Source organism: Haemaphysalis longicornis, unplaced genomic scaffold (assembly GCF_048455015.1).
Source record: "Haemaphysalis longicornis isolate Haplotype H1 unplaced genomic scaffold, Haemaphysalis longicornis Haplotype H1 scaffold_28, whole genome shotgun sequence".
NCBI classification, from domain to species: Eukaryota; Metazoa; Arthropoda; class Arachnida; order Ixodida; family Ixodidae; genus Haemaphysalis; species Haemaphysalis longicornis.
The window spans coordinates 4,256,676-4,271,852 of record NW_027526329.1 but is presented as its reverse complement, the minus strand read 5'-3'; the positions used below and the strand labels follow the sequence as shown (position 1 = coordinate 4,271,852).

At 49.3% G+C, this 15,177-nt stretch overlaps 1 protein-coding gene across 2 annotated transcripts in view; it reads left to right on the top strand.

Moving 5' to 3' along the window:
- Positions 1–15,177, top strand: part of LOC144172990 (cytochrome P450 3A14-like) — an 87,222-nt gene that overhangs the window by 35,360 nt on the left and 36,685 nt on the right. For both annotated transcript variants that reach the window (XM_077701586.1, XM_077701585.1), the window contains one exon: positions 2,961–3,091. In XM_077701586.1, the coding sequence (XP_077557712.1) occupies positions 2,961–3,091 (131 nt within the window). The remainder of the gene's footprint in view (positions 1–2,960; positions 3,092–15,177) is intronic.

Genomic DNA, 15,177 nt, shown 5'->3' with positions numbered 1-15,177 from the left:
GCCCTCAAGCACGCTGTTGTGGTGCCCATTCCGAAGGCAGGCAAAGATCCCGCAGTACTTGCAAATTTACGTCCAATCTCGCTTACGTCTACCGCCTGTAAGTTGATTGAGCGGATGGCCACGACTCGACTGAGTCATCACTTGGAAGAAGAAAACAACTACTTCCATCCGGCTCAGACAGGCTTCCGGCCAAATTTCGGCACGCACGACAGTCTCTACCTTCTACGAAAGTTGGCTTCCTTAACCCTACGCGGTCCGGATACGCTTTAACTGATGACGTCGTTGCCAGGTGGAGGCACGCCTCGACTAGAACAATGAGGAGCGGCAGTTCCACGGCAGCACCTTCCGAAGACCTTTCATCTGTGGTGGCATCACCATCCGACCTTTCGTACGTCTGCTACGCATGTGGGCAGTCACTCAAGCCAACCATCCATCACCTTGTATAGGACTGCCTAGGTCTCGTAGGGCCACGTGAGACACATCGGCCTTTCTTGGTACTCGCTTACGAGGACTGGATCCGTCCGAAGGGCCGCATCAAACAGACTTTATCCGCACTTTGGCGGTGCGTTCTCGACTCCTCCATGTTGGGACACTATTGAGATCTTCATCTGCCCTCCCTCCTCCTAGCCCATGCGGCTTTGAGCTATCCCTTTTAATAAGTGTTCGTTTGTTTTGTTTCTTTGTTTTATCCCCGCCGCTTCTGTGCTCCTCCTCGCCAGAGCCTACCGCTCTATCACAACTGCGGTTCCCTTCGCCACCACCGATACCTACTAAAAAGTTGCGCTATCGGCTGACAACTGGGCTATCGCCCATATCGGATGATTGTGGTGAACACACATCACTGCCTACCCCTCACACCTTCGGCATGCGTCGCCTCTGAGGAGCACCGTGGTGTGGTGATTTATTAAGGAAGCAGAGAAGAGAACAGAACTAAGGATATTGCTGAAGTGAACGGGGAGTTCATCCTCGTACAAGCCCGTAAAGGCGTACAAATGACCGAAAGCCGCCGCCGCCACCGCCTCCGCCGTGGCCACCTCGAACTCCACCTGGCCGATTAGGTGGGAATTAAAGGGCCACTAGTCCGGTTGGAATGTCGGGGTGAGTCCATAATTCTTCTGCAAATTTAAAGGATTTCCCAGCGACATTTTCACCGGTGTTTTCACGCCTAAGTATGCGCCCATCACGGGTTGCCGGTTCATGCGCGCACAAGTTGTAGGGGGTGGGAAAAGTCAAGTCAAGTTTATTCGACATGGAAATACAGAAAGTGGGACGAGGTCGCACAGCTGGGCTGCATGCCGCGACCGAGAATTCCCGTTGTGCTGGATCGAAATTTAAACCTCGAAGTCGCATTGCTGCTGCGTCCTGCCAGCTGCCATCCGTAATCGAGTGGTTTGGGTCTGGGTTGCGTTGTACGACTGGGGAGATGAACGGAGAGTCATGTGTTTGTCCGCCAGAATAAAGCTCGAGACCTTGCAAGTTTACCTCGCTGTGGGACGGACGCATGTCGTTAGCTTGAAGGGAGAGCGGGAATTTAAAAAACCTCGGCCTGAACAGAAGCGCGAATAGGCGCGAAAGCAGTAGAAAGCCGCTGCCGCCGCCATTGCGTCCTCTAGTTCCATCTCGTCAAGTTGCTGCGAATTCCTCACGGAAGAACCGCAACATGCCCGCTTGGAACGCTGAAGCGAAGCAATATTATTATTTCAGATTAAGGGGCTCTTAGAGTGACATTTTCGACTGTTTCGTTCACTTCTAAGACCGCGCACATAACCGGTTGCCGGCCTGAAGTGGTTGGGAGCGGGGCTGGGCGTGCACGCGATTGTATAGGTTTCACGCCCTTACTGATGACATGAACTTGGGGATGGAGGGAACTGTAAACATGGATGTCAAACAGCCCACTGTGACTTGCCTGGTGTCCGCTCGGTGGTCGAGCGGATTGGGTTTGTGGGTTACACAAACATTAAGATGCAAGAGTAAAACAGAGAGCTACATGTTTGTCCGCGAGGCTGAAGCCTAGGTCGTTTAAAGTTTCGTTCAGCTAATTTCTAGAAAGTATGCTCAGTCGCCAAATATGAACACACGTATTCTCTTTCGTGCACTCGTTGTAGTGCTTCCAGCTTCGCAGGTCATCCTTCTTCACAGAGGGAAAGGGCACTAAATGTTTCAGTGAAAACAAATTGCACAGTCAAAAGTATTACGTCGTGTTCGCATGTAAGTTAATTTCTAGGTACTAGTTACTCACTGCTGTTTTCTTTGTTTCTAACACCTTTTATCATGTACGCAATGCATTTGTACTTGCGTGTACTTTTATTTATTATTTACGTTCTCCTACTTGGATTTTTTTGTCTGCGGTGAGCGCTTGAGGTTGCGTGAACATACATCAAGTTGGGTTTTAAACAGTGTCTTTGAATTTGGTTGTGGGTAAGCAGTGATCTCTAACAAACAGTGGCATGTTTAGCGAAGAAGCTGATAGTCTCCACCCCGATTGTTTCTTGTATAGAGAGAGAGAATGCTCTTTAATGAAAACTGGTGAGGTCAGCCCTCCTAGGGACAAGGCTTGCTACACCAGATGGGGGGTGACTACGTTGATGAGTGGTGCATATCAGACATCAGGTATCTGACATCATTAATCAGATATCTTGTATGATGCCTATTGGGACCTATGTGTAGTTTGTTGGCTTGCCTTCTCTGTTTTGTATACTTAGCCGAGTTCCTTGTAGATGTCAGAGCTCTTTTTCACGTTCCCAGTTTTCATTGGCTGCCGGGCGCTGACCTTCAAGCACGATGCGGCTTTTGCGAGCCTGCCAATCTGTATCAACATATAATTTTCTTTTGTAAATTGCTACTATTGTATATTATGAAATTGCTCGAGCGTTTTCCGTTAATGTAATCCTAACTTCGTTGCCTAAACTTTGCCATTCATGGCGAATAGCTATGGTAAACGCCTGGAACATTTTTTACAGAAAGCACAACGACCCTAGGAGAACTGATGAGACCTTTCTACTGGCTGTGTTTCACGTTTGGGGAATTCACATTCCTTGATATGACACTGCACACAGAGAAAATTGTTGACATGAGGAGAAAAGACCCTTCAGTAAGTATCACCTTTTGTATCTACGTACTCCCTTCGGAGTGTGTGCGGAGAAGGCTAGGTGGTCAATAAACCATGGATAAAATATGCATGCTGTTAGAAACGTATAAAAATGTATTGCCGAGTAAATAGCTTCTAATGTTGAATAAGAAAATCTACCTAAAATGAGGCGACGAATCCGGTGCAACTTTTGTAAAAGGATTAACTTGTTCGGATGATAATGATGATGAACAAACGTTTATTATAGAGCAAAGATGTAAGGGAAAGGGGTGTGGTTAGCCTCGATTGTCCAGGAGGGCGCGAGAGCACGCCGCCATCACCGCCCGGTCGATCAGCATAGCTTGATCTTCGCGGTCGCAGCTGGTCAGCAACCCCTCCCACTGTACACAGGAAGTGTTGGGGGTCAGTCGGGGATGTAGCGGTGGAGAATGCGGGCATTTAATGACAAGATGGAAAGTGTCCAGTGGGGTATTGCATGTTTGACAGGTTTTCGGGCAGAGTATTGGAGCAATGTGGTGAAGGCGCGTACGGTTGTAGTAAGTATCTGTAGGCGTCGCCAGGTGTTTGCTTAGGCGTGCGTGAAGGAAAGGTGCCGTGGAGGATATTTGTAGCGGAGGTGCCTGTAGTGAGTGCGAATGGCTTCAGTGGTGGCCAGAGTTTCGGTGGTGATGTCTTCCGTGACTGACGATTGGGATGCTAAGGATACTCGGCAGTGAATCTCGCGGGCTGCAGCATGGGCTGCTTCATTCGCCAGCAAGCCGGTGTGAGCAGGGGGTCCACATTATTGTGATGAATAGCTGAGGGGGAAGCCTTTGGAGATGGCGAATAGCTGTGAGAGGAGCTTGTCCACTACAATGGTGTAGGCATGCCTGGAGAGAGTCCGTAACAATCATGAGGTGGTGTTGACTGCGTTGCGTGGTAGCGGCGTGAGCTATGGCGATAGAATCAGTGGTAGCGGAGGAGATTCCACGATACGTGGCAGCAGTCATCGTGGTACCCGTACAGCGGAGAGCCCCAATTGTGGTGTGGCGGGCATGGTGAGTACATGCAATATCTGTATATCGGACCTGTGGATCCCTGTCAAGAATTTGTAGCGTTCCGATACGAGCTATTCTTCTGCCTCTGTTGTGAATTGGGTGCATGTTCCTTGGGATAGGGGCGATGTGAATTAGTTGACGCACAGAAATGGGGATCTGATGGGGCGTGTCCTGAGCTGTAGGCGTGTCATATCTGCGAAGACGTAGCAGGTGTCGTCCTATTGGAGTAAGTTCAAGGCGATGGATTTGGGTCGTGCGTTGTGCTTCAAGAAGTTCCGCAATGGTAGTGTTTGTACCGAGTTCGAAAAGTGTTTGTACGGGCGTACAGGTGGGTGATGTAGGGCCGTTTTGTAGGCTTTTCATACTAATATATCAAGTTTTCTCAATTTGGCGGGTTTTAGTGCAACATACGGCGTCCCATAGATAACGCGGCTAGTTATCAGAGCTAATATTAGCTTGCAGGATTCATTCTCTCTTAGCCCTGCATGTTGGCGGCTCTCACGCTGTATCAGATGAGAAAGCTTGGCGCATGATTTGTTAAGTTGAAGGATAAGGGCGGCACCGGAGCCATCGTGATGGCAAGGAACGCCGAGAATACGTAAAGTAGGCACTTGGGGGATAGAAGTGTTCTGGATTTTCACGTTAGGATTCATTGGGGGTTCAACGCAATTCGTAAGAAAGATCGGTCCACGATTGATGAGTCCTAGGGGCTTGTAGGCTTTTGGTATGAGGATGAAATACTATCTCTTCCATTGTTCACGCAGAGTTCCGGTTTCCTAAGGTTGATTGAAAAGGTCAAGAAGGGCTGGTATGGTTTCTTCGTCGAGAATTCGGAGTAGTCGGTTAGTTATTCGATGGTGTGCATGGCGCTATTTCGTTTACCATTTGTAGCGCCTGATGGGGTTCTTCGATGGTGAACGGGGAGTGTAGCTCTTTATTGTCATTTTCAGAATAGTGCTTAGAATCATTTTATGCTGGGTGTTGGGACTCGTGGCCAAGGATCTTCCGTTGAACTGATTGTAGGAGTTCCTCAGGTGATAAGTCGGAGGTTTGTATTATGCGGTGAATTTTGTTGGAAGTACTGGTGTCCGTCTGTTTTTTGTCGATGAGAGAGCGCAGTATGTGCCATGTTTTCTTCGTGCTTAGCGTACCTTGAAGCTGGTTGCAGAAAGATGCCCAGTTCTGTTTCGGTAATGTTTTGCGAAGTCTTGGGCTTGTAGGTTTAAGACAGCAATACGTTGCTTTAGGCGTTTATTGTGCTTTTGTTGTCGTCAACGCCTAGTAAGACTCTCTCTGGCTTCGCAAATGTTGAGGAGATGTGGGTCTGCTACCGGGTGTGTCGTCGTCAATGATATCGTTGTCGTGTGCTTCCGCAGCCGTTCTTCGAGTGCATCAATCCATGCGGTGAGATTGTGTTGCTGGAAAGGAAGAGGTGCGCTATCGTCGCGGAAGTTTTTACAAAGCAGTGATTCCAGCTTGCCCGATTCCTATTGGTTTACTTTTGTAAGTTAGTTTCAGGGAAATAATGGCATGATCACTGCCTAGGCGGTTGGCTTGGCGCGTCCACTGCATTCGCGGGTAGTTTTTCGCAAGGGTGAGGTCCGGAATAGTGTCACGCGTTACGCTATTTCCGATCCGGGTGGGTTGCGTCAGGTCGTTTGGGAGACAAACTCTTTGATCTTGAATGGCTTTCTGTAGGCGCGTGCGTTTCTCTGAGTTTTGGTGGTATTCCCATCTGATAGGTGGTGCGTTGAATTCACCAAGCACTACGAAGGGGGCGTCTCTTGCTAAAAGCTTTTTGGATAAGGTTGTTTACATCGGTGAGTTGGTGGGTAGGTGGGCTATACACGTTGAGAATGAAGAGCGATGTTGAATTTGTTGTTGTCGGAAGGATTTCTACAAACGTGTTGGGGGTATCAGAAGCAAGGATATGACGGCAGAAGAGCTTATACGAAAGTTGCCTTCCGGTGGTACGCGTCAGATTTGAAAGTTTGGTAGCCAATTAGTTTGGGTTGTGGGACATTGGTTTTTTGAAGAGCGACTACATCGGTCCCATCGGATGCGAGGAAGACATCCCGTTGGTGTTTCTTCCTTGTGAAAGATCGGCAACTCCATTGAAAGATGTGCAGAGGGAAGGTGGGTTGTGTCTTCATTAGTCAGGTGTTTTCCGAGGGTCCTTGGAAGAGTGTGTTTGTTCGGTTGTGCGTGCGGGTGGAAATACGAGCTTAGCTTTTTTGATTATCAGTGTAGCAGGAGAGAATTCGGGTTGCTGGTGCGAATGAGGCTGTGCATCCATTGATTTCTGTTCTTCGTTGGGCATGGATAATGTAGCGTGTATGGGGGCTACTGCTTGGTGTTTGATGTCAGTGTGGTCATCGCGGCCTTTAACTTGAGGTCAATATTGGTTCCGAGGTGTGTTTCGAGGCCAGCAACCTGTTAAGCGAGGAGGTTGTGCCGCTGCAGGAGTTACATGTGCTTACCGTAGACATATTCCAGCGTCAGCTTTGTTGACTGTGATTGGTAGTTAGTGGGAGGGGAGGGGGTATCAATAAAGGAAATGGAAGAGCAGTGGAAGAGGAGCAAGAACAGATGACCAGCTTACCTGGTGGTGGGGCACTGGTGGGGTCTTGGGTAGAACCGAGAAGTTGTCCTTGTCTAGTGGCGAAGTGGAAGTGGGCGAGGTTTTGGTATAAGTCTGTCGAGAAGTGATAGTCGAGGGTCTGATCGGGGGACGTGAATGTTGTAGCCGTCCTTGTTGGCAAGTTGATGGGGACCATCACATAGTTTGCATTTCGGGGCACAATGGTGAGTAGCAGAGTGTTTTACTGCTGCACAGAGTCCACAGACCGTCTGAGGGAGTGAGAGGCACTTCTCTTCGTTGTCTAGTTTCTCCACAGTAGGTACAGACTTCCGTCATGCTGCGATAAGGACGGCACCTGACGAGCTCACATCTTAGTTTGACGTAGTATGGGACACAATAGCCGTAAAATATAAGTAGGTCCGACGTCGTCTGGCCCATAAAACGGGCATGGGCCAGTCTGGGTTCATTGGGGGCGAGGAGTTCTTGTACAGTCGGCAGGTCGGTTTCCTCCGAGGCGCCATGGATAACGCCTCGCGAGGTGACCGGGGAGGCTTCATGTACTCACGAACTTGATATGTGGTGGAAAAGATGGTCAAGGCCGTGTTTCGGGATATGCGGTCGATAAGATCAGTTTTCTTGGCTCCAATTACTACTAGGTTCGCCGTGGCTTGATTTATGATAGTTACCTGGCGTATTAGGTATGTGTGACCGAAGCCGGTGGTGGTGACACAGCTGTTCTTGATTTCACATGTGGCGCAGTTTTTACGCACGCGTTGCAGGTCGGGCGTATTATCGCGACGAACTGGTCGGCCGCTATACCCGGAGTAGTAAGTCTTAGAGCTTCCATTGGGAGTGCTTTCTGGTCTGTCTTCATTTGTTTGGAGGCATTGCGTTGGGATCAATTGCTAATAACTTGTATCCACGGGTTTGTCCGTAAAGAAGAATGCTCGCTGTGTGCTGGGAGCGCTGCACTTTCCTTGTCGCCGCAATCCATGGTGGAGATGTCACGAGCTGCGCACGTGGGATGCAGCGGGTAGCTGCACGCCGTTGCGGCGCGAGGCGAGGCTGATGCTGTTCCTCGCTATGGCGCTAGGGTTAGCCCTCCGTTGCGACGGTGAATTTTGCAATGGCAGGGTGCCTCGACTGTTTAGTAGATGAAGAATAAAGTGCTATCAAGCGCACCCTGGTGGGAAAATCAGGTAGCAGAAAAAATCACGTCGCCAGGAGGAGCTCGTCCGCTGGGGGCGAAGCGAGAAGCGCGAGCCGAATGGAAGCGACTGTGTCTGTGTAGACGCCCAAGAGGCGGGCATTTGTTCGGACAAAACCAAAAAAATGTAACCACCAATCAACCCTACTGCATGCATAGAATCGGGGAATTACAGGTAATTCGCTCAGCCTAAATTTTCTTTAAAAGATTTAGCAATTTACCAGCTTGAGCGGCTGGTAAATTCGTGCGTGCCACTGCCCTCACTAGAGAAAACTTCTCGAAACTTCAAGGAATGCAAATGTTTGAGTTAAGAAAGATATCTTGAGTTTTTTACGGTGAAGCAAGGAGGAAAGTTTGTAAACCGAACAAGGATTTGAGGGGACAGTAATAGTGACTTCTTGTTTGATTGATTGATTGATTGTAGGGTTCAACGCGCCGACGTAACGCAGGCGATGATGCGCGCCGTAGTTGAGGGCTCGGGATTAATTTTGACCACCTGGGCATCTTTAACGTGCGCCGAAATCTCGTATGCACGGGCGTTTTTGCTTTTCTTCTTTATCAGAAAAGCGGCCACCGCGGCCGAGAATTGAACCCGGGACCTCGTGCTCAACAGCGCAACTCCTTAGCCATTCAGCCGCCGCGGCGGGTTACAGTCAACAATGACAATTGTACGACAAGCGGAGGGGTATTTGAAAGATTTTTCGCCAGACGCGAAAGAACAGCACGCTCTTGATTTTTTTTTCACCTGAGCGCAGACCGAATTTTGAGAGTGCAGGCTTACGACTTCTGGGTATGTTTTGCCGGGTTGGAGATTCCGCCACGTTATTCTCCTTGCTGATTACTGGTACGCTATTTCCCTGTGCGGCACATGGTATTCTACTCGCAAGTTGCAACCGAAATGTTAATACAAATTTACTCACGCGGCCACTGAATGTCTCCGCGACAGTCCTGCATGAAGTAGATATTGGAAAAATATAGCAACATGATTAGCACGTCGCGACCTGTTATTGCAAGTCTTGCTCAGCCGCATTCAAGACAGTGCAGCATAAGAACGTTTCGATAAGAAGGTTGGTTGATTCTCTGAACCGCGGTGTTTAACGAAATAATCGTTTTGTGCGTAGCATTACAAATTAACGACGCGGACTCAAAGGAAAAGATACGCTACAATTGATGCAAGTGCTCCTTGACAGCGAAAACACATAGGACAGCCCTTAGCGCTCAATCAGTCCAAATAAAGCCACCAACACTGGCGCAATCATTCCACACGGCATGATACTAACCCAAAGACTCCCAAATGTAGCCCTATGGCTAGTTTTGAAGCAAGCTTTCTACCTCTTCTTTCCAATGGTTCCTTCGTGGTGTGTGGGAGAGGAAAAGGCCTGGGAATGCTGCGTACACAGACTACAAAACACGCGGGAAATTTTTTTTTAGCGCGAAATTTCGCACATCCATTTAAACTGTGCTCGCGTGACCTTTAAACGTCATCCCTATTTCATATTTGCCGCGCCTTCGAGGCGCTTTTTCAAAGAAAGTGCTACGAGCTGTGCCGCGCCTCCACCAGTGGCGCCAAGGTTCCCGCGACCGAGAGAAGACGCAGTGAAAAATTCCCTTCGCGAGGGGCACGATCAAATGCAGAGCATTTCCGGGTGCGCACGACGTTAATTAGTTTGCGTTACGTTAATGTTGTTGCACTTGTGGCAACTGCTGACGAGAGAGCGCTCGTCAGCAGTAATTTGAATGAGTCAACGATATAAGGCGCGTTCGTAGCGTCCCATTCTGTGTCGGCTTTGTGGCGCAGTGGGTAGAGCACCATGTACATTGCGTTACGCCCGCAGGGTCGAGGGATCGAAACCTGGCGCTGGATAGTATTTTCTTTTATATAGTGTAGGGGGAGGGGTGCGGACAACGACGGTGCGGACTACGACGGGACAACGCGGGTGACATCGTGAGTTACTGAAATGCTCTGCATTTAAAACGTCCAACGCGGCTGAGGAGAGGTAGGACGTCTTTCACTCACAGAACGCAGTGTACATGGCGCCGCGAATGGGTACCCTGCGTTCTCCGCACACTGCTCACACCGGCGAGCGGGTTGCCGTGCCAGCTTTGACGTCTGCTTCAGCGACTGTTGTATTCGGCCTGTTTTGGCGCATCTTCGTGTCCATTTCGCGCTTCCTTCGCACGGCGTGGTTAACTTACTCGACAGCACCTCCAGGGTAACACGGACCCGACGGAATTAAGTGGTCGTACGGTAAAGAGTTATGTTATGATTGGTTTTCAGGTCGGGAAAACAATTTTTACAAACCCCACACAGACATCTGGCAGGTAGAGAAAGGCTACCTTTTGCGCACTGCTTGTCACGAATGGGGCTCCGTTTCCTGAAGTTAAGAATAGGAATTCGGTTGTGTTTAACAAGGTTTTAAAAAAGGCAAAAGAAGAAACTGGTTCGGTTAAACAGCGATTACAAAAGTTCCCTCAGCTTTGTCGCAATTCTCGAACATACCTAACTAACTAGTTTAAATCCATATAAATTGGAATCGCTAAGCTCACATGAGGAGTTGCTTCGGTGTTTGCGCTTGTGCCGCGCGGTGGTGTAGCCCCGAGCTAGCACATCAGTATGGCTAGGGTCCCCTGTCTCACCCTTCGAAATACGCTCCTCTCCATTTTCTTTCTGCCGATGCACGGCCGGTCTACAGCGGCGGCGTTTGCCGCACGAGCCCGCCCGTGGTCGATGCTGCTGCGTTCGAGACGCCGCTCCGCGAATCCCAGGTAAAGGCTAGCAGAATCTCTGGTTTCACTCTTCGTAAAGCCACGTGTGTGAATTCAAGTGACGTCGCGTGGGCAATTGTTGTAGGTGTCGTTTAAAGATTTGCTTTCCAACCACTTTCACAGTGTGGATTATACACAACTTTTTTAGACTCCAGCTAGTAGCTGAATCCCAACAATGCCGGGAGTTAACTTGCCAGAGCCCTTCACGCAGCCCATATGAGTATCAAAAGCAAAACTGACCCTCATTCAGCGCATTCTATACACACTCTGTAACCCCATTTCTCCATCCATCCAAACTATACAGTACACCAAATACATCCTAAAATACGACTCACCTTCCCGATACCAATTATATTATCGTGGCATCTGCACCTAAATACGGCTCAGTGCAAAAGGAAATTCGTTCGCCACCAAACCCGCACAAGGCCTTACTCATTCGAGATGGGTGACACACTCATCCCCTCACTCGAACCACCTCCGATGTCACAACAGCATAAGAGACCTCCATAGCGCTAGTGACAGCTACCGGTGTTGGGTACCTGGCAGCGATAAGGTGTTGGATACCTGGCAGTTATCACCTGCAACGAAACCTGCTGCCGTCGTAACTTTGAAGGTCTAAACTCACGAGCTACTCTTGAAGGCCTGCACTCCGCCTGTTCAGGACTATTCACCCACTCTCAGAGATCAAACCTGCCTTGTAGACTCCCACACACGAGTCCTTGAACAGTAATGAAGGGACTCGCGAAGATGCACTCTCACTCATTCCTGAGACGTTCGCAGAAACGATACCAGGCGGCTCTGTAGCCTATACCTTCCCGCTACCACAACATCTTTCATCCTTACCGCAGTTCAGGCCTTGCCCCTCCCTTCCCCCATTCCCATCTTACCAAGCAAGAAAAGATAACATTATGCCGCTCCATGTGATGCGCAGTCACTCTTTTCCTGTCCTGTTCGCGCGGTGCAGCTCATGGATTACCAACTAGCCTAGAGTGAACTAGAATAGGGTAGTGTCTCGAACGGGCGGAGGTGGCGTTGCTTTCATTGCGCCGTGCGCAGCCGAACAGCTGCCGCCGCCGCCCGAAGGAAACACAGATTCCGAGGGCCGCATGTGCGTGCGGTGTTTAAGTGTTTCTTTGAAACATTGAGGAAGCGTATTTCTTCAATGAGTAACATGCGAGAAAGATGCCTAAAATAAGACGGACTCCCACTGCTTTGCCCCAGGCTGCCACAGCGGCTATGCATGTTTGCATAGGCCAGTAGTGCACGCAGCTGCAAGAAGATCACGGAACTGGAAAAGAGCTTTAAATCCTGCGAAATAAACTGTGCCACTACACGCAAGTGTAATATGTTCCATCTTATTCGCTGTATGTATGTACATTTTTTTTCAATGGAGTTCTAAAAACAAATTGGCGCAGCTTGCATTAATGGCGCAGGGCTGGAGAAACAACATAGCCGGTGACTCCTCTCCCTTCGTCGGCGACCCGGCTGTCACCAAATATTTATTTGAGAATTTTCCGCTGAAAGTTTCCCATGACTGGTAGGCCCGGATTGTTTTCACACCTCTCACAAAGTGGACCGCGTTTGCATGCGCTAGAACCCGCGGCAACGGTATTTGCGAACTGGGCATCTGTAGCGCCAACTCAGCGTCTGTGCTCCCTACTTCAGGCGCGAACATACGTGAATTGGCGAGAAAAACAGCACACGACAGATCACGCCAAAAACTCTGGGCAGGGTGTTCTCGAAAGTCGAGCTGGTCGACGTTGGGCGCTCCTGGCGAGGCGCACACGTGTGCTCCCTATTTTTTCTGGTAGTTTTGGCTATCACGTCAACAACAGAGACAAGCGCCTGTCTTTGTTGTCCTTCCTCGTCCCTTGTGTATTTTTTGCGGTTTACGGGTGATCAGTTTTCCTAACCCCTACGTGGCCCAAGCCCTCGCGCAAGCCTGGCTGATGCCCGGCGCTCCTCACGAACCGCACGCTTACGTGCGCTCAGAATTTTTTCTTAATTATTTTTTTCTGGTATGGCTGAACGGCGGAACTTTAAGCTCAAACGGCTCTGCTGTGCCATTAGCCATTTAGCACGTGGCGCGATATGTAAGCGTTAACTAGAAATATTATTCCTTGTTTATCAGTAATTATCCAGAGGAAATATATAGTTAAATCCCGATTTAGCGAAGTCATCGGTAACCTCGAAATATTTTTTTAAAATCAAGTACTTCCTTAAATCGGGAATGATATTTACAAGGCGAGTCGAGAACACGTGTAACAGTTCATAGACATTTAGAAGCATCCGCGTACGACATAATTCTCGAAAGGAGTCAGAATCGCGGATAACATAACCTGAGGTGCCTGCAACCACCACGGCTCATCACATCGAGGCTCGCACATCCCGTGCTTACCTGGAGCAGCACTAAGTAAAGCAGTAGTCGCATTGAGCTGTTTATAATCTTTCTTAGCCTCTGAATGCCTTTGAAAGCAGAAAGACAACGCGAGAAGATCGCAATGCTTCACCAGACGCGTGGTTTCGCGGCGCCAGGTCGCTGCGAAACGCAGCGGTAGCGCAACTTGGCGATGTCGACGCAAACCGGCGTGGCCCGGCGTCACCGCTCGGGGCACTTCCATATTCTAGTTCATTCTAAACTAGCCGGAACCCTCACTCTATTATTCACCTCCAACCCGTGGGCTTGCTCTCTACGGCATTGCAAGGAATAAGGAACACCTCGTTTCGGTAAAATCAACTCGTTTCTTACATCGCTGAAGCGAAGTGAAATCTTCTTAATGCTACTACCAACTACCAGGGCTCTTCGATGTAGGCAGTTGCGAAACTCCGCCTCAAAAACGGCCAATACCTCGACCTCCCGCCCCTGCTTTGGATCGTACGTACGGTGGCGCCACCGTGGCCACTGAACGCGCTATTTGAAAAATACAGTAATTATTCAAACTGACAATTTCATGGCAAACTTTATTTTACACGTGAATAATTTTGTAGTTCTTGTACTTTTTAAAGTTATTCATTGCTTTCCCAACTGCGGGTTCCTGTTGCGATGGTTTCTGATCTGCTCAACTGCCTCGACCGATTGGCGCTTGTGCGGGCACTCCAGCACAACATAGGGCCGACCTGAAGTACTAAATCGGCAGTTGTCGCTAGGCCTATATCAGACTGTATGCCAAACCTAATCTAGTAGCTGATTCAGTGGCTCTAAATAATCCTTTCAAGCTTCTGTAAAGCCGCAGAAACTAATTTTTAACTCTTTGTTTTGCCGCGGAAGACCGCAAATTACGCGCAGCGGACGACACTGCGCAGGCGACAACGCATCTTGCTGACCACTCGGTTGCATTTTTTTACCACTCTTGGTTCGCACACTAGAGTGGTGGAACACCCTGGGCTTCTTCGTCGCAACAAATTTACGTAAGCACCCACATATACTTTTGCTCTCAGGTCGTCCAGCGCCGAACCACGTTGTATATAGTTTATTCTGTCACCGGCAGATGGCGCCACTGTGCGCAAACTCCTAAACAGTGGGCGAATCGTGGGGCCGGTCTTTGAAGCATGGGGCCTATGGGGAGTTTTGCAACTCCCATATGGAGTAACTATGCCAACCAGTATTCGACATTTCAACGATGCGGAGTTCTGCGATTGCGAAACCATTGAGCCTTCGCGCCTGCCTACGCATTCCACAACGCACCGCCGACCCGCGCACTTGGGGCCATCTCTTGGATGATGGCGTACTTGAGGCCGGTGAGCGAAGAGAGGGTTGTGAGCGGCAGGCGAAGACGGATTGTGGCAAAGCGACGGAGCGGGGCGCAAGGAAGCCAATGCGCAGGTTCAGGAGGGCGCCTTGCCCTCACCTCATCTGGCGATCACAGCTATCTCATATTTTCTTCTTTTGCTCGGCGCGACCATAGCGTGATATAAACACTCTTCGCTGCATCCGTGTCGCGTAGCCGTAATTTACGGTGCTCCCCGTGGCTCAAAGACACCTATTCTAGACCGACGCACGTTTTACTGGTTATCAACGGCCGCTCGAGGCGAAGGGGGGGATCGGTCAGCTATCCTCATGCAGTAAGTTCAGTTAGCGGACGAGTATGCTCCAACCGCACAGCAATTAACGCGCGCAGAGAAAGGGTCATTAGAAGGTCAGGTGGGTGGCTTAACCTCCTGGAATGCATCGTTTGCTTCTTTTCACCACTTCTAAAGAAGGAACTATAACTGCTTCCTGACGGGTATATTGTTTGCAGAAGCTGGGGTGCTCACCGTCGTAGGTTATTGACTTCGCGAATTGCAATCCAATGCTTTCAAAGACGAAACACGAGACAACAACGAAACGAAACAAAACGTGCCTTTCAAAAAGCCTGATGGCTGACTGAATAGTGATGAAAGCAGCCTGACTCGCATTGTATAAAGCTGTAGTAGGTGTTTTCAAAATATGATGAGCTAACGGAGACCTTTTTTTACTCTTAGTTTACGTGGTCAATGACTTAGAAACTGTTTTTTCCAG